The sequence below is a fragment of the Cnephaeus nilssonii genome, assembly GCF_951640355.1.
Source record: "Cnephaeus nilssonii genome assembly, chromosome: 5".
NCBI classification, from domain to species: domain Eukaryota; kingdom Metazoa; phylum Chordata; class Mammalia; order Chiroptera; family Vespertilionidae; genus Cnephaeus; species Cnephaeus nilssonii.
The window spans coordinates 48,224,924-48,251,548 of record NC_137076.1 but is presented as its reverse complement, the minus strand read 5'-3'; the positions used below and the strand labels follow the sequence as shown (position 1 = coordinate 48,251,548).

At 39.6% G+C, this 26,625-nt stretch overlaps 1 protein-coding gene across 1 annotated transcript in view; it reads left to right on the top strand.

The window, feature by feature from the left end:
* MARCHF1 (membrane associated ring-CH-type finger 1) overlaps positions 1-26,625 on the top strand; it is a gene marked incomplete at its 5' end in the record, with an annotated part of 368,775 nt that overhangs the window by 263,369 nt on the left and 78,781 nt on the right. The window contains 3 exon segments of the mRNA XM_079772716.1: positions 26,103-26,182; positions 26,453-26,591; positions 26,595-26,624. Of these exon segments, the coding sequence (XP_079628842.1) occupies positions 26,103-26,182; positions 26,453-26,591; positions 26,595-26,624 (249 nt within the window).

Here is a 26,625-nt window from a genome sequence, read left to right as displayed (position 1 = left end):
GATTGATTGGATTGCATTAATATGAAGAAATTCTGCTTTATCAAAAATTATAAGGTATGAAAAAATGTTTTCAACATACATAAAGATTTATGTCTAGAATATGTATAAAGAACTATGATTCAATAAAGGGGAGAAAAGGTTAACCTGGGAGCCCAATAGAAAAGTGGTAATTAAAGGCAAGTCACAAAAGAGACTATTCAGAGAGTTAATAAACATATGAAAGATATTCAAGCTCACAAGTAATTAGAGAAATGCAAATTTAAAGCATAATGAGATCCTATTACATAGCTATTAGAATGGCTACAACTTAAAAGGTTGAAAATACTAATTGTTGGGAACCAAGATGGTGGCATAGATAAACACCTATACTTGCTGCCTCTCACAACCACATCAAAATTACAACTACCACCCAGAACCTCAGGAAAGCTGACTGACTGGAAGTTCCACAACTAGAGAGGTGAAGAAAGTGCAGTGAGACTGATAAGAGGTGCAGAAGTGTAGAAAGTGCTGGCATCTGGATGTGCTGCTCTTTTAATCGGGAGGGAGATACAAGATCCCCTTTGCTCTGAACTCCAGTTCTGGACGAGACTCTGGGGGACCCAGACATGTACAGGGAGAAACTGGACTGTCTGGCATCGAGATAGGAACATGAGGGCGGCTTTCTCTCAAAGGTGCTTGCAGCAATCATTGTTCCTGCACGGGGGCATGGGGGCATGGGACGTGGAGACTCAGGGACCTCTCCGGTTCAGGGTTGACTGGCAGCCATTGCTGTTTGCTCTGCCCTGGTGATTCCCAGAGGCCCCGCCCCACCCAATTTACAACCCCACCCAAGCTGTGCCCATTGGCTTTTGCATATGAATGGCTTGTCCTTTCTCTGCCTAAAACCTGTCAGAGAGCCCCAGAGCTTCCAAAAGAAGGCCCAAGGCCTGGCAGCAGCAGCTTTTCTTGCTTCACAGCAGGGCCTCATCGTGGCACTTCCAAACCCCATACAAAGAGGAGGAATCTGCAGATGCCTCTGTAGCTCCTGCTGAGCAGCCCCAGACAGTGGCTGACCTTGCACCTCCTTGGTCCAAGAGCCAGTGTACCCAGTGGTCAGAGTGAGACCATACCAGATTACAACTCTTCACATCCATAAGAGACACACTCAAGGGGTAGACTCAGTGAGCAACAAAGCCTGACTGAAGCAAGTCCTGCCCCATAAGGGTGTCTCCTGCACAATAGATCTTCCAGTGTAGACACAGCTGGTCATCATAGCCAATTGGCCTGGAGGTCAATTCCTCCCAGTGATACCAACAGCAATCAAGGGTTAACTAAAACAAGACTGTGCAAACAGCCCACAAAGGGGTGCACCAAGAGTGTCCACGTCAGGTGACTGAGGAGGCTGAGCCACTGGGCCTTATAGGACACCTACCACATGAGGCCACTCTATCAACTCAAGGAGACTTAGCAGCTACCCAGCACTAGAGAGGTGAAGAAACAAACACAGGGAAGCAGCCAAAATGCTGAGACAAACAAGTAACAAATGAGATAAATGGATGAAAGCAAAATACTGGATATAGAGTTCAAAACCACGGTTATAAGGTTCAAGAATCTTCTAGAAATCTCCAAGAAATTTAGTGAGACCCTCAAGGATATGAAAAAGGACCAATCAGAAATTAAGCATACACTAACTGAAATAAAGAATAATATACAGAGATTCAACAGCAGACTAGAGGATCCCAAGAATCAAGTCAAAGATTTGAAATACAAAGAAGCAAAAAACACCCAACAGGAAAAGCAAAATGAAAAAAGCATCCAAAAATATGAAGATGGTGTAAGGAGCCTCTGGGACAACTTCACGTGTTCCAACATCTGAATTATGAGGGTGCCAGAAGAAGAGAGAGAGCAAGATATTGAAAACCTATTTGAAGAAATAATGACAGAAAACTTCCCCTAACTGGTGAAAGAAATAGACTTACAAGTCCAGGAATCGCAGAGAACCCCAAACAAAGAGAACCACACCAAGACACATCATAATTAAAATGCCAAGGGCAAAAGACAAAGAGAGAATATTAAAATCAGCAAGAGAAAAACAGTTACCTACAAGGGAGCACCCATACGACTGTCAGCTGATTTCTCAACAGAAACTATGCAGGCCAGAAAGGAGTAGCAAGAAATATACAAAGTGACGAATAGCAAGAACCTATAACCAAGATTACTCTACCCAGCAAAGCTATCATTTAGAATTGAAGGTCAGATAAAGAGCTTCACAGACAAGAAAAAGCTAAAGGATTTCATCACCACCAAACCAGTATTATATAAAATGATGATGAAGGGTATTCTCTAAGAAGAGGAAGAAGAAGAAAAAGGTAAAGATAAAAAATTATGAACAACAAAGTGATAACAAATACATATCTATCAACAAATGAACCTAAAAATCAAATGAATAAAAAACCTGATGAATAGAACAGACTGGTGAATGTAATGGTTCTCTTGTGGGGTGAAAGGATGTAGGTGACTACAAGTGGTCTTTGGGCTGCCTCTAAAATGTGGGTAATGTTCTATCTTTTGACCTAATTATTCATTTTGTGATAATTAGTTGAGCTTTATAGATAATTTTGTGGACTTTTCTGCATATTATGCTACTAAAAAGAAGTTACCTAGAGAGTCCTCACATGATGGTTGATAATTCTTTCATTGTATCATCAACTAAAGGGAGGAGGTTAGAGAGAAATAATGTAAAGAAATCTTGCTTCTGATATATTTGTTTTTGCCTTTGAGAGATATTATCTCAAGTGATATTACGTTTTCAACTTACCTTATTTTGTTATTCAGCCTACTCTAATCTCACACTTGGCCCTTTGCTGATACCATGTTTTAATGGTAATAGACATGCCCTCCTGTTTACCTGCCCTTTCCCTATGTATCTGGTGAAGTCCTGGTCTTTCCTAGAGTCTACCTACCTTACTTGTTATATACTCTAACTTGTCTTGATCCATTCTGCCTTCATGTCCTCCTCTTCCTTCTTAGAATTAGTCATTCCTCTATGCTATTTTCTGTAATATGCATGATCCTATAGGTATAATATCAAGCAGTATATGCATTAATTGTGTGCATATCTGCTTCACTCATATGACTATGGTCACTTTTGAGGGCAGGTACATATGTCTTAGTCATTTTCTCTTACACTTAGCTCACTGCCTCACTGAGATTAGGATCTCAATACTTTTGTTGAATATTCTTACTTCCCTATTTCATTGCCAGCTGTCAGTAAAGTTGAGAAATCTGGATCTGTTTGGAGTATACCCCCCAAAATTCTGCAAATAATGGTTTGTTATATCACACAAATATACCACACAGAGTGATATAACAATATCATGAGCAATTGGTCAAATATTTATGTCAAAGACATAGTTTAATCACCAAACTGCCACTACTCTTTCTCACTGGAAATATTTGACAGATTGCGGTAGGGATTGTGTATACATTCATTCTAACATAGGCCTTTCAAAGTAAGCTTTTAAAAAATCAGGGCCAGAAAAATTATACCTCTCAATCAAATTTTAAAGTTTTTATAATAATGGACATCATGCAGCTGTAGACCCATGTAAAAATATCCTAAAAGTAAAAGATATCCTCAGGAATTTTCTCACATAATTCCAATCTTACTTGAAGATTAAGGAAAATAAATGTGTACTTTGATTTCCATAAAAGCTTTTATGAGGCAATCAGTAGGACACTATTTTCAACATCTAATTTATGGGGCATTTAGGCTGTTGTTCTTCAAGCCTGCAGTACAGGAAAGAAAATCATATGTAGTTAATGACTGAAAAGTGTAATACTTTTCCCTAGTTGGTGAGTGCTGTGGTAGCAGCCCTCAGCCTCAGCCACACATGCAGCGTGAGCAGTTTGTGATAATGTCGCAGCTTCTGTTCACCCCTCAAGTTCAGCCACTTCACCATTAACTTTGCCAGAATTTGTGCAGGTATTCATACTGCTGGGTTTCTTTTAAAAAAAAGTATGTTGCACCTAACAAATTACTGGTTCTTTAAAAAAATGGTGTTGAACACATTTTATGTTTATAAAACTTCCCCATATTATATTAGTCACCAAATATTAAACAATGATATGACAGTGTATGGATCCCTTCTCTCAGAGAGCTGAGAATTCTTGGAGTCTCAGTATGACACAAGAATGCCAAAAATTCAGGGGTTTGTATTATCCATGTCATTTCTATTTGCCAGTTTAAAGGTAGAATTTTTAACTGTTTTTAAATTATATTTTAAAATAGGAACATATAACGGTGGTTAGAAACAGGAAGCGTAAAGCAGAACCTTGGAGTCTATTATGAAAACAGGCCAAAAAAGAAAATTCTGAAAATTCTGTCTTGTGACATGTCATCTCTTGTCTGATTCCACTGCTCCCTGGAGAAAGTTGACTGTGAAGACCAGTCTAGATGCTCAATGCATTCACTGGGAGTAAGCATAGCAGTCAAGTTGGGGAGAACAGACCACCCCTGTTTAAAATGACTGTCTTATGTTTATGGAGATAAAAGTGATCTAAATCTGAATGTTACTTCTGCTGCAACATTTACACAGTTCTGACACAAATTCTGAGTGGTTTATTTTGGGGAGTGTGTGTGTGTGTGTGTGTGTGTGTGTGTGTGTGTGTGTGTGTGTGTTTTGTGACTACTAAAAAGAGGAAGAATTGGTTAGGAGCTATTACATGAGAAACTATTTTTAATGCTCAAATGTTTTTTTTCAAAATCAATTACAGATTCACCTAAGGGATAAAGTTCATGAAATAAAAAATATATATAAAGCTGTGTGTTATAATGCCAACGGTTGATGAAACAAAATGACATTTTATGGCTCTCAGAAGACATATGGACAAAATGGTTCAGATGCTCTGGTTTACCTCATTCATTACTTTAGAATTAGATAGATTCAGATATATTAAGGACTTTGGTCATTTATTGATATGTTCTCAATATTTAGAATGATGCTATGCATAAATGATGCTTAACAGTAAATTAAGCAAAATAAGAATTTAACTTACTATGTGAGATTTAAGTCAGCACTCTACCTACCGGTTCTACCTACCTTAAGCCCTGTACTTACTGTGCCTGCTGGATGCACGGCCCTTCGGATGGAATATTTCTTTATTTCAGTCAGCTTATTGCATGAAGCATAAACATGAATGTTTGCCTGAGGGGCAGGGGTGGGTTATCCACATCAAACCCATTGGGCAGAGTGCTCCCCTCAGCACCCATCAGAAACCCTCACCTCTGAGGCATTGTCTTAATGTGCTGAATGGGCTAGTAAAACCAATACCTTTTAGTTATTAAAACATAGTTTAATATGTTTTTATGCAAATTTAGAATAAAATGCTAAGTATCTTTGAGACTTTATAACACAGATTTATTGTCTCAGACAGAGGGGTAGCCATGGTCGGTGCTTCCTACTTAGGGTTGCATCATTCTTTTTCAAGGAGAAAAAACAATATCACAACAAAGGGAATGGGGATGCATAAAGGAGTGAATTCACACTTCACTTTAATAATCTTCAATCACAATGCTGGCTTACCAACGGAGTTTTTCTTTAAATGTTATATACTCTCAAGCAATAACTTCAAGGGAACACTGAGTATTTCTATCACCTATATAGAAATTGTTATGGTAGTAAATTATAATGTAAGTGGAAAACATCATTAGATATCTTTACTACCTGGAAATGCACTTGGAAGGAGTTTTTTGTGTGTTTTTTTTTTTGAGATAAGAAGACTGGGCAGTGCCTTTAAGTGATCCTGTCACATGAACATACAAACCTCCAGGAAGGGGCTGTGACTAACACAGTTCTCACCCAGAGCAGTACTCCATTTGGGCAGCATTTTTAGCTTCTCTCTTCAATTATATTCTTGACAGAAGCTTTTAAGCAATTTAAACACATGGCAATTTGTTTCTATAAGGTTACTTTAGTCTGTATTACTAAATATTATGATACCAAGAGTGACATGAGAATTTTACTGTATACTGAAACTTATAACAGAATCAATTCTCGTTAATTCTGCAGAATGTTCTGAAGTTGTTGGCATCAGAGCTATAGCATCCCGTAACTAATGGTACATATAGACAAGGCTGCATTAGGACTCATGGCCCTAGGCACTTTTGCCTTTGATGGGTCCCTTCCTCCAAATAAATAAATAAAATTAGATTTTATGAACATGCTAGTACAAAGACAAATATAATCTAGTCTGTTTTTATTGTTCTGTTTTTTATTATATTGATTTTAAGGAAACTAAAATCAAAATAGACTTTCACAAACCTTAAAAATGATCATGGGCTTTAAGCCCTGTACCTACTGTGCCTGCTAGATACATTGGCCCTGCAGATAGAATATTTCTTTATTGCATTATGTCAAGAATTTCGAACATGAGTTTTATGTTCAATTCACCTCCATTCTGGATTAGATTGGTTCATAACTATGTCTGAGGACTCCTTAGTTCTCTAGGGGTGCTGCATAGACCAGGCAGGATGGGGGAGGTCCCCTCCCCTGCTTCAAGGAGAACATTTTTGTTGAACCTACTTTATATTTTAGGTCCTTTAATTTGTAAAGGGGGACCTTACTGCTTTTTAAAAATTTGAAAATCATTGATATGGAATCTGTATATTAAATAAAAATCTATTATTTCAAAGTATATTTTAATATATATTTAATTTAAATCTTTATTGTTGAAAGTATTACATATGTTCCCATTTTTTCTCCCATTGACCTCTTAACCTGCCCCCATTCCCTGCCCCAGGCCTTCACCACCATATTATCTGTATCCATGGGTTATGTATATATGCATACAAGTTCTTTGGTTGATCTCTTACCACCCACCCACCCATCTCCACCTTTTCTCTGAGATTCTACAGTCTGTTCCATGCTTTTATGTCTCTGGATCTAATTTTTTTATTGATTTAAGAGAGGAAGGGAGAGTGAGAGAGAGATAGAAAGATCAATGATGAGAAAGAATCATCGATCAGCCTTGACCAGGAATCGAACTGTGATCTGCTGGTTCATAGGTTAAAGCTCAACCACTGAGCCACACCAGCTGGGCCAAAGTATCTTTTCATTAACTTGGTATTTTATATACGGTACACCTTGGAGTTTACTGAGCAAAATGTGCTCAGTAAAATCTCACACATGCTGTCAATACTAAGTACTGGAGTATGTATTCTCTTATCAGGGAGAGACAAATAGAGATGGTATTACACAAGTTCATTGCTTTAAACTCCTTATTCTTTGGTTTATTAAGCAAAACATTTTTGTCAAACTTTTTCACCATTATAAGTGCCTTTGAGTTTCATTGTCTATAAAAAATAAGGTAATGAGACTACTCTGTTGCTTTATTTTTTAGTGTGCAATCTCCAGTTAAACTATGCAAATAAGTGTATCACAGCTGATTGCATTTGTCAGCTGTTTGATGTTTTTGTCGTTTTGGGGTTTTTGGTTGTTGTTTTTTTTACTACCCTATTTTGGCAAGTATATTGAAGCTGTGACCTAGCTGTGTTCATAGCTCAGAGCTCTGATGAGCAATCTAGTAGCAAGAGATTATTAGAAGAGATAAAAGATGCAGAGTGGAAGATAGGTTTATAAATACGAAAGCCTAAGGGATTTTAGCTTCTATTAATATATATGTCCTTGATAGTTTTTTTCATTTCTTTTTTTTTAATGTATCTTTATATATGATAGTAGATGTCGGCATAAGTTTTGGTATACAAGCTGTTATCCTATATAATAAAGAGATAATATGCAAATTGACCATCACTCCAACTTACAAAATGGCCACCCCATGTGGACACAAGATGGCCGCCACAAGATGGCCAGCAGGGGAGAGCAGTTGTGGGGGATCAGGCCAGCAGGGGAGGGCAGTTGGGAGGGACCAGGCCTGCAAGGAAGGGCAGTTGGGGCCAATCAGGCCTGCAGGGGAGGGCAGTTAGGGGTGACCGGGCCAGCAGAGGAGGGCAGTTGGGGGCAACCAGGCCTGCAGGGGAGGGTAGTTGGGGGAAACCAGGTCTGCAGGAGAGAGCAGTTGTGAGTGATCAGGCCAGCAAGGGAGGGCAGTTGGGAGGGACCAGGCCTGCAAGGGAGGGCAGTTGGGAGCAATCAGGCCTGCAGGGGAGGGCAGTTAGGGGTGACCAGGCCTGCAGGGGAGGATAGTTGGGGTCGACCAGGCCGGAAGGGGAGGGTGGTTAGGGGCAATCGGGCTGGCAGGGGAGCAGTTAGGCGTCGATCAGGCTGGCAGGGGAGTGGTTAGGGGGTGATCAAGCTGGCAGGCAGAAGTGGTTAGGGACAATCAGGCAGGCAGGCAGGTGATCAGTTGGGAGCCAGCAGTCCTGGATTGTGAGAGGGATGTCTGACTGCCCATTTAGGTCAGATCCGACCGGGATCGGGCCTATAGGGGCAGTCGGACATCCCTCAAGGGGTCCCAGATTGGAGATAGTGCAGGCTGGGCTGAGGGACACACACACACACAAACACACACACACACACACACACACACACACACACACACACACACACACGTGCATGAATTTCATGCACCGGGCCTCTAGTTTATAATAAATATGTATTTAATCAGTCATGCCTACATACTAAAGCCCCCATAAAACCCAAACGGAGTGAGTTCAGGGAGCTTCCAGACTGGTTATCCAGAGTGCTCCCACATGCCATCATGGCACACCCCAAACGCCATGAGGACAGAAGCTCCTTTGTTCAAGACCTTGCCCTCTATGTCTCTTTTTTCTGGCTGTTGATTGGTCTCCTTTAATATCTTTTGTAATAAATCAGAAATCTAGTGAATAAATGGGTTTCCTGAGTTCTGTGAGCTGCTCTAGCAAATTAACCAAACCCAGGAGGGGGTGTTGGGAATCTCTGCTTTATAGTCAGCTCATCAGAAGTACAGGTAACAATCTGGACTTGCAGTGGGCATCTGAAGTGGAGGCAGCCTTGTGGAACTGAGCCCTAACTTGTGGAATCGATGCTATCTCTGGGTCTATGTGGTCAGAATTGAGTTGAATTGTAGGGCACCTAGCTGGTGTCCGAGAATTGCTTGTTGCTGTGCGGGAAACTCACCTCCATCCAAACACGCACACACACACATACACACACACACAAACACATGCACACACACGTGTGCGCGCACACACACACACACACACACACACACACACACACACATTGGAATTAGGTCCAGAACCCTTAGTGTGTATTGAAATCACCTGGTGTTAGCAGTAGAAGAAATTGCGGGGGAGGGGCCACAATATGTTGGAGAGAACAGTAGGCCAGGAGAGAGGTGATGCAGGCTCTGCCACTTACTACTTGCTCTTGGGGTAATCATACAGCTTCCCCAAGCCTCCACATCCTTGCTGGTAAAATCCATTACTGGCCAAGATGAAAACAAGACTATTAGAGACCAGCAGTGTTACAGACAGGATGATCCGAAATCGCTCCTAATATTAAAACTTAGAAATATTAGATAAAAATACCACAAATATTCTTATCAATGGGAGCAAGAAGGCAAGATACATCTCCAGAGATCAGACAGACAAAGGGAGCCATAAGCCAGAGACATTGGACTGAGAGTTGACTGTGTGACTGCCCTGGGGAGCTGGTCAATTGTGATTCTCTAGTTGGTGTCACTCAGGAACAGAAGACGGTGGTGGGCTGCATGGGATGGAGAGTTAAACACCTCTCATCGCCGGCGTTTAAAAAGGGGGGCCCTTTAAAATGCTATAGTCTCAGTGAAAGTACTAGGAAAAAATCTAACCACCCACACAGAGAGATAAAAGAAAGAAGCTTGTCCTTTTTTGGCCTGAATTCTGTGTGTACAAGAAAACAAAAATCCTCGGAGAAATGTAATCATAGACCTGTACTACATTCCAGTTAGGGGGTTCAAATTTATATTACCTGCATGTTGTAGGATCCCCAAGTTCAGAAACACACTTTCTAAACCAGTGGTTATCCCTGGCAAATAAACCCTCCTCTGAAGGATACTCCCCCTGCTAAAGGAGAACAGGTTCCCTACAAAGTACAGCCTGGTGAAGGTGCACTTACAATTCAAACTGTAAAAATACACAAGGTGAAATCTCCATAAGGAAGAGTGAGTAGCATGTTGAAAACAAGAAAATAATAACCAAAAAAAGGTATTTTCTTGTTTCAGTGCAAATCCTCAAGATAGGTCATTTGACATTGAAAGCTGGCATTTGCAGCAATTGGTTCTGTGACTCTGATTCCATATAAGTGCCAGTTCACTCACCCAGTAATGGACACAGACACCAGGGGGTGAGGGCATGAGTGGGGGGGTGGGCCATGGGGAGATAGGGCATATATGTAATATTTTAATCAATAAAGAAAAAAGAAAAAGAAAGAAGAATAAGTTAATGATTGGAGTAGACTATAAACCAGTGTCTCTAATAGTTAGGAAGTGGGTTGTACTACTTCAGCTATTCATTTTGTTTTCATACTCATGGAGAGATCCATTCTGTTTTCTTAAGGTGGAAACTAGAGAGTGAGCATTAAATAATTATATCATGGCACAATGACAGAACCAGGTATAGACAAGGAGAGACTCCATGGCGTATCCTAAGAGGACTTTCAGTTAGCTATGTTTTAGAACAAATGCTGAGTTTGGGTTTTTTGTTTGTTTTTGCCATCATGCACTTTAAAACTGGCTAAGGGATGATGACTTGCTTCTGAGGTTCTGTGGATGGACTCTCAAGGTTCTGCTGTGAGCACCAGAAAGGCTTAGTGTCTATGCTGCCGATGCCATTTATGTCCTTAAATATCTACTTAAAATTTCACCAGATCAATCTCTTTGACAGATAAAGAAACCAAAAATATGGATTATCACCGATTATTTTCCCCAGTATCCTTTCTTTTGTACAATATATTTTATTTATAACTCTCTGCCTATAAATATCTCTTCCATTATTGCATTAGGCATTCCTGTGGGCTTAAAGGAATTTAAGGTTAGAGTGCTTAAATTCCAAAACTACTCCAGGAAAATGTTCTTTTAATATGATGTAAGTCAATATGTGGCCTCTGGTAGCCTATTTCAGTGCAGAAAATTTATTTGTTTTAATAGAATATCCAGTCTAATGGAGCATATTGTTATCAAAGAAAAACACATTCTCAGAAATGTGCTGAAACAGGTACATAATTTACCAGAAATGAAGTTAAATTCAGAATATTCTTGAAAAATGAATCACATGAGGCTTGAATCGTGTGTTATGCATTTAACTTAAATAGCATTGTTTGCCTTTTACAGCCACGATGATTTTAGAAAAGCCAAAAATATAGTCACATTGGAAAAATGGCTGCAGTGAACTCCGGCTTTTATATGCATCTTTCCAACAATGGAATTTGTAACAATACTTTAGGGTATAACACAGAGAGACATTTTTTAAATTGTTATAATTGTATGTTTGCATGTTTTTCTTTACTTTGCCAAAACATCTACGCTCCTACAATCTTTTTCCTCCCTCTCACAACCATTCTTCTTTGAGTTGCCATTTAGTACTAGGGCTGTAATTTCAATATATACTCATTGTGGTTTTTATGTGTTTCCTCTCTTTTCTTCTCCATGATAATTTTCAGCTCTTTCATTATTTTTATTTTCCCTATAACATTACATATTTCCTCTTCTCTCAAACTTTTTTGAAAATAACTGGCAATGAAGGTGGCCATTTGGGCTTTTCCTCGTGGATTTTTACTTTTACTATAAACCAGGTTTCAGGAAACTTTCTGTAAATGACCAGATAGTAAATATTTTCAGCTTTGCAGGCCACATAATATATTATAACCACTTAAGTCTGCCATTGTAGTGTGAAAGCAGCCATAGATAATATGTATATGATTGAGCTTGGCTATATCCAATAAAATACCGCTTACAAAAGCAGTATTTTATTGGATATAGCCAAGCTGTATTGGATATGACCACTGTTTGTTGGTGCCTGCTATAAACTATAGACTCACAAAATAAGTAAAATCTTCACCATTAACTAGAAAACATGCAAAAAATGCCACAAGATGGCCACTACAAGATGGCCGCCACAAGATGGCTGGCAGGGAAGGACAGTTGTTGGCCATCTGGCTTGTAGGGGAGGGCAGTTGGGGGCTAATAGGCCAGCAGGGGAGGGCAGTTGAGGGTGAGATCAGGCTCGCAGGGGAGGGCAGTTGGGGGCAATCAGGCCGGCAGGGGAACAGTTAGGCGTCAATCAGGCCAGCAGGGGAGTGGTTAGGGAGCGATTGGGCTGGCAGGCAGAAGCAGTTAGGGGCAATCAGGCAGGCAGGTAGGCAAGTAGTTAGGAGTCAGCAGTCCCAGATTGTGAGAGGGATGTCCGACTGGTCCCAAATTGGAGAGGGTCCAGGCTGGGCTGAGGGACATCTCCCCCCACCCCAAACCCAGTGCATGAATTTAGTGCACCAGGTCTCTAGTATATGATAAATACATAATATAGGCCCTTGATTTTCAGAAGGTATATATATTAAAACCTTTGGTAAAACCCAGATTTATGAATATGACAAGAGTTAATTTCGGCCCTAGCTGGTTTGGCTCAGTGCATAGAGTGTCGGCCTGCAGACTGAAGGGTCCCAGGTTTGATTCCAGTCAAGGGCACATGCCTGGGTTGCTGGCTCAATCCCCAGTAGGGGGCAATGCAGGAGGCAGCCGATCAATGATTCCCTCTCGTCATTGATGTTTCTATCTTTCTCTCCCTCTCCCTTCCTCTCTGAAATCAATAAAAATATATTTTTTAAAAGAGTTAATTGCCATTAGAAACCTCCTTTTTTCCCCTACAAACATCCATCATTTTCTTATACTATTATCAGTCATAATAACAAAATTACAGGAATTGTAATAACTTCAGTTCTTTGTTCTCCCAAACAGTATTATTACTTGATTTCCCTATGCTCTCTCAACCAAAGTTAAACTATCATTTTCTTCTTCAAAAGTGAGAGTTTTGATGAAGTAAGAACTCAGATGTTAAGAAATATTTTTTAGATTCTTATAGCAGACACTATTTAGAAATTAACATATAGAAAATGAAAGAATGACATATTATGACATTAAACGTATTTGTCAGATGCTAAAAATGACATTAGGGACAACTCAGCGATTGCACTTATAGGTTGACATGATAATGAGATTTTGTGTTAAAACCATAAAAATGCAAATTATACATGAAAGAAGTATGAAAACTGAGACTAATATTGTAGTGTTTTTACATTCTCTTGTCTTAATTGCCCATTTGTACCCCTTTGGCATTTTAAATAGATAAGTAAACATTCCCTTTGATATAGATCATGTGATTTTAATGAATAAAGGATGACCCTAACAATTAGCTCAAATATTGTATTATTACTCTAAAGATCTACCAATCAACTATCAAAACTAAATGTGTTTTTGCTTATATAAAATGCCAATAATCTTGTATAAAAATCCAATGTGTGCAGTCACTTAGACGTTGGCAAGCTGTTTAATTTGGTGGATATAATATAAGGTGGCAACTCAGGCATTAAATATACTTTATGTGGTTTGCTGAAGTGAATTTTTTATAAACATGGGGAAATTATGATTGGACCTACTTGAAAAATTTTCCAGGCTAAAATTATCTATAACTTTGGCCCATGGTGTTGAAATTTGAGATCTTAACTGTCCTTTCCTCTGTACACACTTAAGTGCACCTCAGAAGCTTCTTCTGATAGTTCTCAGTCCTATGTGTATGTACATCGTGGACTAATTTTCTTGTGGTTATTTGCTGGCCTTTTATTTAGGCAGACATTTTGAATATATTTATATATATTCCCCAAAAAACTGTACACACATTTTAACAGCTCAATTTTGAAAATGAAATGTACTAGTATTTTAATAAACAGTGCCTTTATAATTGTTCAAAGTGTATGTGTAGATGGATAGATAATAGATAGATTGATGATAGATAGATAGATACATAGATACATAGATAGATACATAGATAGATACTGGGGACACAGTATATATAACATATTAACTCATCTGTAGCTTTTCCTCTAAAGTTAATTCCTGAATTAAACCAGATAGTAGAGAGTAGTTTAGATACCATATTTTGCTCTTCTGTATGGCTGCTTTTCATTGGTATATTCTAAATAAATCCAGGCCTTCTTGTTTCCAATTTAAGTCCTGTGTCAACACAAAATGTCATTCAAAAGAAATGCAATTCCAGTTCTGAAAGCACTGGTGAACTTTTATATGGTTTTCCTTGGAGTGGTCTATGGATTGGAGGCAGAAGTGGAGTTGAAGCTGGAATCAGGGCAAAGAGCACATAGCAAGGATTCCTCAAAGATCCTTTATCTCTATCCCCTAAAGACTCTTTCATTTAAACAGTGGCTCCTCTTCATCTCAACCACAAATCTCCTAAAGCTGTTCTCAGCTCCCTATCACTCTGCTCTTACTCCATCTCCTTATTGGATCTTATTTATTTCCTTTTCAGACTTCTTTTGTAGAGACATCGATCCCACCTCTCATTCTCCCTGTGTCACTGTCTGCTATTCAGATCTCATGAAGACCTGGCAGAAAAGCAGTGAAGATTTTAAAAGGGAGGAGGTAGAGGAAGGAGCTAAGAATACTTTATAATGAACACAATAATGAATTTCAAGCACATGTGCATTATTATTTTCCGATAGTAAAATGTCAAAGTGAAAGTTTTCCTGTGGCACTGAGTTTTACTTTGACCTTATGCCATCGGAAAATAATAATGGGCGTGTGTTTGGAACTCAGGATTGTATTCATTATAAAAGTTGTGTTGAGCAATAAAATGTTCATCATTATTTCACTCAGACAGGAACATTCTTTTTGGTCTCACAACCAGCAATTGTGCTTTTTCTAATGGTTCGCTTTGTTTTTATCTTATGGAAAGTACATGTGATTCTTTGTATCAGGGACTAGAGAATTTAGAAATTCATTTGGCTTACTGCTCTAGCCAGTGTTCCCAAAGGTATGTATATCATCTTTTCTACTCTCAGTTCTTCTTTGCCCCATTGTCTTCTTATGTTTAAAAAAAAATTAACACACAACATAAAATGTACTATATTGACCAATTTTAAGTGTACAAGTTCAATAGTTTTAAGTACATTCACAATCTCTAGAACTCTTCATCTTGCAAAACTGAAAGTCAATATCCAATAAACAACACACACACACACACACACACACACACACACACACACACACACACTACTCCACAGCCCCTGGCAACCACCATTCTACTTCTGTCTCTATGAATTTGACTACTTCAGGTATCCTATATAATAAAGAGGTAATATGCAAATTGACCATCACTTCAACACAAGATGGCCGCCCCCATGTGGACACAAGATGGCCAGCAGGGGAGGGCAGTTGTGGGCAATCAGGCCAGCAGGGAAGGACAGTTAGGGGTGATCAGGCCAGCAGGGGAGGGCAGTTAGAGGTGACCAGGCTGGCAATCGGGCTGGCAGGGGAGCAGTTAGGTGTCAATCAGATTGTCAGGGGAGGGGTTAAAGGGTGATCAGGCTGGCAGGCAGAAGCAGTTAGGGGCAATCAGGCAGGCAGGCAGGCGAGCGGTTGGGAGCCAGCAGTCCTGGATTGTGAGAGGAGAGATTGGAGAGAGTGCAGGCTGGGCTGAGGAACACACACCCCCATGCACGAATTTCATGCACCGAGCCTCTCTTCTCATATATAAGTGGAATCATACAGCATTTGTCTTTTTGTGTGTCTGGCTTATGTCACTTAGCATATTGTTTTCAAGGTTTATTCATGTTGTAGAATGTGTCAGAATTTCCTTGCTTTTTAAGGCTGAAGAATATTCTATTTTATACCATAACTAGAGGCCCGGTGCACGAAATTCGTGCACAGAGGGGGTTGTCCCTCAGCCCAGCCTGTACCCTCTCCAATCTGGGACCCCTCAGGGGATGTCCGACTCACAATGTCGGACATCCCTCTCACAATCCAGGACTGCTGGCTCCCAACTGCTTGCCTGCCTGCCTTCCTTCCTGATTGCCCCTAACCGCTTCTGCCTGCCAGCCTGATCACCCCCTAACCACTCTGCTGCCAGCCTGGTCACCCCTAACTGCCCTCTCCTGCAGGGTTGATCACCTCCAACTGCCCTCCCTTACAGGGTTGATCACCTCCAACTGCCCTCCCTTGCAGGCCTGGTCCTTCTCAACTGCCCTCCCTTGCAGGCCGGGTGCCTCCCAACTGCCCTCTTCTGCTGGCCATCTTGTGGTGGCCATCTTGTGTCCACATGGGGGCAGGATCTTTGGCCACATGGGGGCAGCTATATTGTGTGTTGCAGTGATGATCAATCTGCATAGTACTCTTTTATTAGATAGGATAGAGGCCTGGTACAGGGGTGGGGGCCAGCTGGTTTGCCCTGAAGGGCGTCCCGGATCAGGTGGGGGTTCCCTTGGGGTGTGGGGTGGCCTGAGCAAGGGGCCTGTGGTGGTTTGCAGGCCAGCCACGCCCCCTGGCAACGCAAGCGGAGTCCCTGGTATCTGGAATTTATTTTCCTTCTACAATTGAAATTTTGTAGCCTGGAGCGGAGCCAAGCCTGGGGATCCCTCCGAGGCTGGTAGCCATTTGTGTTGGGGTTATAATTGAAACTTTGTTGCCTTAAGCAGGTGGGCCCGGCCAGGGTGTGTGGAAAGCTTTGCTTCCCCTGTTGACGGCGGCAACCCTGGCCTGCTCTCTCAAGCTCCATTCTGCCGCCATTTGTTTGAATTTGTTTACCTTCTATAATTGAAACTTTGTAGCTTGAGTGGAGGCTTAGGCCTGGCCAGGGCAGGCGGAAAGCTTGGCTTCCTCTGTTACCTAGGAAACCTTGCTCTCTGTAGCTGTAGCCATCTTGGTTTGGGTTAATTTGCATACTCTCTCTGATTGGATGGTGGCCATGGTTTGTGGGCGTGGCTTGTGGGCACGTCGGAGGTATGGTCAATTTGCATATTTGTCTATTATTAGATAGGATTTGCTTATCCATTCATCCATTGATGGGCAAAGGGTTGCTTCCACATTTCCACGTTTTGGTTATTGTGAAAAATGCTGCTAGGAACAATCGTATATAAGTTTTGCTATTGGTGGGCATATGCTTTTATTTCTCTTGGGTAAATACAGAAAAGTAGGATGGCTAGGTCGTATGGTAGGTGCATTTCACTTTATGTGAAACTGATAAATGATTTCCCCTTTCACATTTCCTCCAGTAATGTACAGAAGTTAGTTGCTTTGTATTCTTGCCAGTGCTTGATATTACCAGTAATTTTTTTTTAATATTGACCATATTACAAATTTCTCCCATTTTCTCCCTTTTTGCCCTCCTCCACCCAAACCTTGTCCCCCACCCCCGGCCTTCCCCACACTATTGTCTGTGTCCATGGGTTATGCATATATGTGTATATGTTCTTTGGTTAATCTCTTCCTGTCCCTTCCCCCGCCCACCCCACCCCGAGATCTGTTGTTCTATTCCATGCATCCATACCTCTAAACCTATTTTGTTTGTCAGTTTATTGTGTTCATTAGATTACACATATAAGTGAGATCATGTGATATCTGTCATTCATTAGCTGGCTTATGCCACTTACCATAATAGTCTCTAAATCCATCCATGCTGTCTCAAAGGGTAAGAGTCCCTTCTTTTTTACAGCCACATAGTATTCCATCGTGTAAATGTTCAATACTTTTAAGTACATTCTCACTGTTGTGCAACCAATCTCTAGAACTCTTTTTTATCCACTCATCAACTGATGGGCACTTGGGCTGTTTTCAGATCTTAGCTATTATAAATAGTGCTGCTATGAACATGGGGGTGCATATATTCTTTATGATTGGCGTTTAGGGATTCTTAGGATATATTCCCAGAAGTGGGATCGCTGGATCATTCTAATGAGTGTGTAGTGGCATGTGCTTGTGGCTTTAATTTGCATTTCACTGATGATAAATTATTTAGAGTATCTTTTCAAATGTTTATTGAAAATTTACATATGTTTTTAAATGGCTGCTCAGATACTTAGCCTATATTTATCAGGTGTTTGTCTTTTTAATTACTAAGTTTTAAGAGTATAAGAATTGTTTATATACTCTAGATATAAGTTTTTTAGCCAATATGCATATCACATTTTCTCTTTCTTTATAATGCCTTTCTAAGAGCAAAAGTATTTTATTTATATAAAATATAATCTATTGACAATTTATTTTATGTTGTGTGCTTTTTGTGTCTCATCTAGAAAATATTTTCCTACTTTGAGGTCTCAAGGATGTTCTTCTATTTTTTTTCTCAGAATTTTATAATTATAGTTTTTTTTGTTTTGAATAAATCATTTTAAGTAATTTTTAATATGTTGTAAGGTAAGTATTGAGATTAATTTTCTTCAATGTGAAAATCTATTTGTTCTAGCCCCATTTGTTTGAAAGATGTTCCTTTCCTCATTGAATTGCCTTGGCACCTTTGTCATATATCAGTTAATTATATCTGTGACTCTATTTCTAGATTCTCTATTCTGTCTCATTGATTAGTTTGTATTTATTATAGTTTGGGTGCTATTATAAGTGGATATTTTGTTTCTTTTTTTCATAGACAAACTTTATTTAAAAACACTTATCATCCTTATAGCCTAATCAGAACCTTCACTGATTACATATCAAAATTATAGAACCCCCCCAGCCAGTGAGGCTCAGTAGTTGAGCATTGACCTATGAACCAGGAGGTCATGGTTTGATTCCAGTCAGGGCGCATGCCCAGGTTTCTAGCTCGATTCCCAGTAGGTGGCATGCAGGAGGCAGACAATGAATGATTCCCATCATTGATGTTTCTATCTCTCTCTCCATCTCCTTTCCTCTCTAAAATCAATACAAATTTTAAAAATGTAGAACCCTACTTAACCTGACATTGAAGTTTCATCATTGTCTAAAATCTTCCTTTACAGATTTATTACTGGTATCCTATGTTTCCAATCAATTTAATTACTCATTGCTCCAAATATATACTTCAAATTTTTATATAAAACTGCATAGTATACTCTAAACTCACATAAGAGGGTCAAGGAGGGGGTGCGAGAATACAGTACACATGAGGATCACTGAGAAGTGTCCTAGCGTAGGAGAAAGACTTAAAGATTAAGTAAACTCTGTGTGGCTATGGAGGGTTGAACTAGAATTAGTGCTGGAAACCACAGAGAAACACTTCAAAGTGATGGTAGGATGATACTGTAGGACAATATAGCTAGAGAAATACAAGGGAAGTTCCCAGGAGACAGTGAGTTCTGCTACTGACCAAGCAGGGGCTGGATGATCACCCACTGAGAGTGCTATGAATGGGGTAATAGTGTCAGCTGGTGTGAGGCCAAGTCTCCTCTATGGAGTTCTCCGTAGCCCTGAGATTGCATAAATATATTTCCTAAATTTATTTCTTTTAATCATTAAATGTCATTTTCACAAACAAAAAGTGGCTTTTGACAGTTTTGGGCTTATTTTCTCTTCCCTCGAGCCAGTTTTATATTTCATTTAATACTTAATTCTTCAACATGTTATTCATGAACTACTGCTGAAATTAATGAAGACTTTTTTAAAAAGGAAGCTTCTGCAATAGCAGTTCCCATCTGAAGTTCCAGAATCATTCTTCAGGAGGCATTGTTAATGTAACAGTAAATAAGAGAAGCAAATTTTAAATGATTGTGCATGACTATTCTTTGTCACATCCATAACTTATATACCGAGCTCCCCACAACTGGTCAGGGCAGCAGGAGGCAAGAGCTTTGGCGTTTTTTGAAACAGTAATTAATTTTCAAAATACCAAGGCTAATTGGCAATAGTTAACATTGCCCCCAGAGCACAATCATGGTCTGGATGCCATAGAGACAAGTTGTCTTGTGTTGCCTATAAATGGATTCTCAGAAAACCTAATTTGAAATTACTGCCTTTAATTATATGGCAGATATAAATAACTTTGATAAAATTAGTGCAGCTGGCCTCCTGTTTGTTTTCCCATTTGAATGCACTGTACAATGTAATCATCTGAAATAAACATCCATTACAAAGAATGCTGTATTTCAAAGAATATATTATTCTGCACATCCAGACAATTGTTATTTTCCCCTTCCCAACCGCATTTTAATCTTGCACCTATTAAAGGGATGAGCAAATTACCCAACTCTCATAATGTGCCAACCAGCAAATGAAAACAATTCATTGTTACTGAATAGGGCCATGCATTTAAGAAATTTTAGTTTCTTTTTATTCTCAATTATTATGTTTTTCTTTTAAACAGACTCTGCCAGCTTCAAAATTGGTGAAAGACATATTCTTCTTTATACAATATAGTTATGTCACTTCCTCAAAAAGAATCCCTATCTTTAAAAGAAAACAAAAGATATATCTTTAAGTTGATGTGTTTTTAAACTCCAAAGTCCAAGAAAAGGGTCTCAAGTATTATATAAAAATTGGCCTCCATTCATTTATTTTGTTATAGAGCAGAACTGCCTCCTTTTCAGGGGAGCGGGGAGCCCCCTTTCATCTTGGGTCACTGGATGTGATTGTCTGTCATCTTTATCTCTACTGCAATCAGGACAGGATTTACCAAGGTCAATTCAACTCAGTCCAACTATTACCAAGCACAGTTCAACCCCACAGCCCTTTATTAGCTATCTGACACATACAAGTCACTCTGAAGATTTCCAAAGTGAAAAGACATGGCTTCTCTTATAAATCTGGTAGGGAAGCAAAAAAAATTTAACGGTAGAATGTCCTGGCAGTTTGGAAATGATCAGACAGGAATACAGCTGATAAAATAAATGCTAGAGCAAGAGTGATGCCAGCAGAAAAGTTTTAAAAAGGCTCCTGGAGTTCAAAATGGCTGTGCATAAAGGTGGAAAAATTAACTGGGCCTTGAGGAAAATTCCAAGCCTTTTCTCTTGCTACTTCCTTCACAGAGAAAAGCATTGAAATAAAAGTATGGGACTTACTGGTGATAACAAATAAGCTGGAAATATAAAAGCGAGATTTGGGAATTTAGAAAACCTTTGCTCTATCAAAAAAATCAGGTTTTAAGGAATATGATCATTGGAGTCTCAGAAAAAAAAAAAGGTAATATGAAACTTTAAGTAGAATAATGTCCCTTTTGACCTAAGCCAATAATTTAGGTCCTTAATTTTGGATACATTGAATCACTCACTGGGGCAGCTTTTAAGAACACAGATCATCAGGTTTGGTGCCCTGAGTCCCACTCCTCAGAGATTCTAAAATTAGACACAGCAAGAGGTATTTAAAAAAAAAAAAAAAACTTCCCAGTGATTCTAATTTTCAGCCAGGATTAAGAATCATTGACTTAAAGCTGTTATGTGTCTTCTCTTTGGATGAGGGGATACCATTGAGTCCATATGTGTGGATAAAACATGATTTGTTCAGAATGAATAAAAAAAATTCTCATAATCCAAGGTTACTATTCTTAACAACCCTTGGACATGCTACAAAGCACTTACCTGATCAATGATTTTATGATACCCTTCTAACAATCCTTTTATGTGGATGTCATATTGGCTATACATAGTTAAAGAAGGGAAGTGGAGTTCAAAGAGACTAAACAAGCAATGACTTTATCACTTAAATTGTTTTTTTTTTTAAAAATCTCTTCACCTCCCAATGTGCCTTCTTTACAGTCTGAAAATGACTTACTACACAGCAGCCACAACTGGCAGAAAACTAGGTGCCAGAGAAGAGCAGTGATGTAGTGTCACACCCTTTAGATGGCAGGGAAGGGAGCCAGGTCCTTGGTAATTAGTCTGGTGAATAATTGCATTGAATACATTTCAAGTCATTCTTGGATGTATCTCAGGGGCTTTTATGCTACACATTCTCATACAAATCAATAATTTATGTATAGGTGTTCAGGTTATTTTGACAAAATAATTAAAGTAATGAAATGGGGAAAAAATCTCATGTGTCATGATTCTTGGCATTAATAGGTGTCATTTATAACATCACTAGAGGCCTACTGCATGAAAATTCATGCACTGGAGAGGGGGGGTCCCTCAGCCTGGCCTTCCCCCTCTCACAGTCATGGAGCCCTCAGGGGCAGAAGGCGACCTGGCGATCAGGGGAAGGTGACACCCCCATCACACCTCTGCTGCTGCCACTGCCAGCAACGCAAGCCTGGGCCGGCCCTGGTTACCTGAGCCTTGGGTGGCCCTGGGCAGCTAGGCAGCCACCATCTGAGGCTTGCCTGTGCCTCAGCCGGCCCTGGTCGGCTGGGGGCTAAGGGGACTGGGGGACTCTGGAGGCAGGTGCGCGGAGTGGCCAGACCCTCCTGGGGGCAGGCCCAGCCTTGCAACGCTCCTGTCGCCCCAGTGGGGACTGAGGGGACTGGGTGCCACCATCTTGTGGCCGTGAGCGCTGCCATATTTGAGGGCGTGACAGTCAATTAGTATATTCCCTCCTTATTGGCTGTGGGTGCTGCCGTTTTTGAAGGCGTGATGGTTAATTAGCATATTCCCTCTTTATTAGATAGGATTAGTATTATTAAAATTAAATATTTTAAATATTACAGAAATGTATAACCTGAAAATTAAGTTTCTCATAATTCTACCTCTCAAAGGTAATCACTGCTAATGTTTGGATGTATACTTCTCCAAATGTGTCCTATTCATATGATAACATGCATCATGAAAGGATTATTTACCCCCACATGAGATCATACTATATACTATTTTGAGACTTGACTTTTCACATAAAAATATATCCTACAAGTGTGTGTGTGTGTGTGTGTGTGTGTGTGTGAGATTGTGTGTGCATGCGTGTGGTGTATCTCATTTCATTGAATGGCTTTTGTATTTCATTGTAGGTAACTAAACATTTGGGTTGTTTCCAATTTCTGGCTGTTACAAACAATGTTATAATGAACATTCTTGTTATAATGAAAATATCTTTGGGCAATTGTGCAAGTGTTTTAGCAAAATTGATTCCTATGATTAGAATTTCTCAATTGAATAGCATAGACATTTTCTGTTTTAATAGAGTTTACCAAATTGCCTTTGAACAAGTTGTGCCAATTTACAATGATGTGCTTGAACAATATATGGCCACGCTTGGGCTCCCACAACTCAATACACTGGGTGTTATCAATCTTTAAAAGGTGCTGATCTGATACGTGAAAGTAAATACCATTGTTAACTGAATTTGCATTTGTTTGCTCATTATTAAAATTGAGCATCTTTTTTACATCTGGCTTTGGCCATGTGAAATTCCTTCTCTGAGAACTGTCTGTGTGTTTTACTCATTTTTTTCAAAGTTCAATCAACTCTTCTTCCTTACTTTGTAAAAGATCTCTGAATACTAGAGAAAATAGCTGTTTGGCTATCAGTTCTGTACCTTCCAAATCTCAGTTGCCAAAGTGAGCTTTCTAGTGCCCAGATTTAATCATTTCCATTTGCTGCTGCATATCTGTCCATTTGTTTGAGGATATAACCCAAACATTTCAATGTGGTATACAGTACCTCTGTCTACTCTTTTATCTTGATTTTGTATTACTTTCATTCACTACCTTCCCTCCAGTCCTTACAAAACTCCTGTGTTCCCCAAACAAGCCACATCTTTCTACTCTGTGTGCTTCTACACCCTTCTCCCTGCCTGGACTGCCCTCCCCCACTTTAGAGGTCAGGTGTCATCTCCTTTGTGACATCTACTTTAAGCCTCTGCTCCATTCGGCATCAGGTGTCCGTCCTTCATCAGAATTCCATCACTAGACTCTCAGGATATACTAGACTATTAAAATCACCTGTTCATTGACATCTCTTCTCCACTAAATAAGAAGCCCCCTCAGGATACCATCTATTTCTTTATTCCAAGAACTTATCATTGAATCTTTACATAATACACTCTTAATTCATGTTCACTGAGCAAATGAATCAAACAAAAGTGACACCATCTGGGATTAATTTTATATCAAGCATCTGGTCAAATAGAGTTCAGTCTTAATTCTGGCCTTTTCCAGCTTCTAGAAGCCATCTGAATTCTTCAGGTAAGGGACCCCTCCCTTCATCTTTAAAAACAGCAATGTAGCATCTTCCCTTCTCTCTGACTACTGCTCTTATCCTTACATTCTCTCTCTCTGATTCTAACTCTTCTGCCTCCACCTTATAAGGTTCTTTGTGATTGCATTGGGCCCACCAAGATAATCCAGGACAATTTCCCCATCTCAGAATAATTAACTTCCTCATATCTACAAAGTTGCAAAGTGCCTTTAGGATATATACTCACAAATTCCAGGAATTAGGATGGTAACATCTTGGTTGGTGGTTAGGGGGGGTGGGGGTTGCAATATTATTCAGCCTATCATGCCTCCTCTTGAAAGTTTTTCTGATTTCTTGTATTGATATTAGTTTATCTTTCTATGGATCCCACAATATCTCAAATATGGGAATTTTTAGAACAACTTTGAAACTTTAATTTTTCTATCTTCACTGTTTCTTTCTTGGTGGCAAAATTATGTACTTAATCTGGGCAGTCAGACTGACCTAAATTTGGAACTAAGACTTCCTTGGTTTCGTCCTTTGTAAAGAAGTGTATTGCTAGGTGGATAAGAGAACAGATGGAGGGGCAAGATTCCTCATCCCAACCTCTGCTCTAACAGCTACTAGTAAGAAATAGCACCAATTTCTCAGTTTCTTCATCTGGAACATAGAAATAATTATATTTACTACATACATTTCTTGTATTAATAAGAGAACAAATATAAATTATTTAAAACAGTGCCCTACCTGGTTTGGCTCAGAGGATAGAGTGTCAGCCTGCAGACTGAAGGGTCCTAGGTTTGATTCCAGCCAAGGGCACATGCCAGGGTTGTGGGTTCAAACCCCAGTAGGGGGAGTGCAGGAGTCAGCCGATCAATGATTTTCTCTCATCATTGATGCTTCTATCTCACTCTCCCTGTACTTTCCTCTCTGAAATAAAAAATATGTATATATATTTTTAAAAATTAATTAAAACAGTGGTTGGCCTATAATATTCACTCAAAACTGTTATTATTTCCCAATTGAGAGATTATTATAAGAGTTAAAGAGAGTAGAAAGTGCCACAACGCAATGCAGGACACACAGTAAATTCTCAATACACTCTAGATTTTTTTAAAGATATTTTTATGGATTTTTAGAGAGAGGGTAAGGGAGAGGAAGAGAGAGAGGGGGAAAAAAAACATTAATGTGAGAGTGGAACATCAATTGGCAGCTTCCTACTGGGGATCGAGCTTGCAACCTGGGCATGTGCCCTGACCAGAAATTGAACCATCAAACTTTTGGTGCACGGAGCAGTGTCCAACCAACTGAGCAACACCAGCCAGGGCTACACTCTAGCTTTTGATTGATCATCATCTGTATTAAATACAACAGGTTGAAGAAATCAAATAGAGTGAAGCAATAGGGAGTTTAGTGAAATGTATTCAACTTTGTGCCAATAATCTGAATTGTTTCAGACTCTCTTATTCTTAAACTCAGTATGGTCACAGGGTTAAAGGATATGAAAGGTCAATAATGTTGTGACAGATGGATTTTATTAGTTTTTATGATAAAGTAGAGATAACTGCAAGCCTTTAAATATTAGTGTTTTCAAATATATTATCTCATGGGGCCTGGTTGTGACAATGTCAACTCCAGGCAATATATAGCAATCTAATGGCTATTTGGTTATTTAGGTTTTCTAGATTATTATCATCATCCTTGCCATATAATAGCCTTTATGCCCTTTATATCATAGGATAGTCAGGTGTTACTCATTTGCTTCCAAGGCAAATTGAGTCATTCCACTCAAATGTTTACAGTAAGTAGAATAGAAACTTGTAGAATCATCTTCCTCTCTCATAAATGAAGCAATAGCAAAGTGGCACAGCTTCTCAACTGTTTCAAGTTCCTCAAATAAGTTTTACTTTTGCAAAACGGACTTCTAACTTCCCACATTCCGTGAGCTGTGTTATAGTCAACATGACTTGCAGCCACGTTTGTTGTAATTTTTTAAATATGTGGAAAAAAAGAAAGATATCGACCATGTATTACCTTAACCAAGATGCCAAATTATCTAACTTGTTTCTCCAGGCAAGCAGCCCAACCACAGGGACAGCTCCCAGGAGCCAGTCAAGATTGTCTGTCTGTCCATCCACTCAGGACATCTGCAGGTAAGTGCTCAGCAAATGGTTCTACTCAATGTTTTTCAGACCAGTGTTTTGTATTCTTGTTTTACCTTCTGACTGTGTGGCTCTTGCTTCTGCCTTATGTTGGCCATGGATAATTTATACTGGCTTTATTTTTTTTCCTTTAGTGCATTTTCTTTATTTGATCTTTATTTACCAACTTCTGGTCCATGCTATCATTTTCATTGTTCTCTCTCTCTCTGTTTTCCCATGGCTTTCTGTCCATTCCCATTCTTTGCCTGCTGCTTTGTCTAGATCTGCCATCTTGCATGACATGTCAGAAGATGCTTTTGAGCAATGCACGCCTGTCATGGTGCTGAGCCCTGCTAGGAAGGAGTCTGGTAAGAAATCAGTAAAACAGAGGCCTAGGAGGAGGAAAAGGGCCTCTGAGAGATAAGAGTGTGCAGACGAACAAATAAATAAAAGGG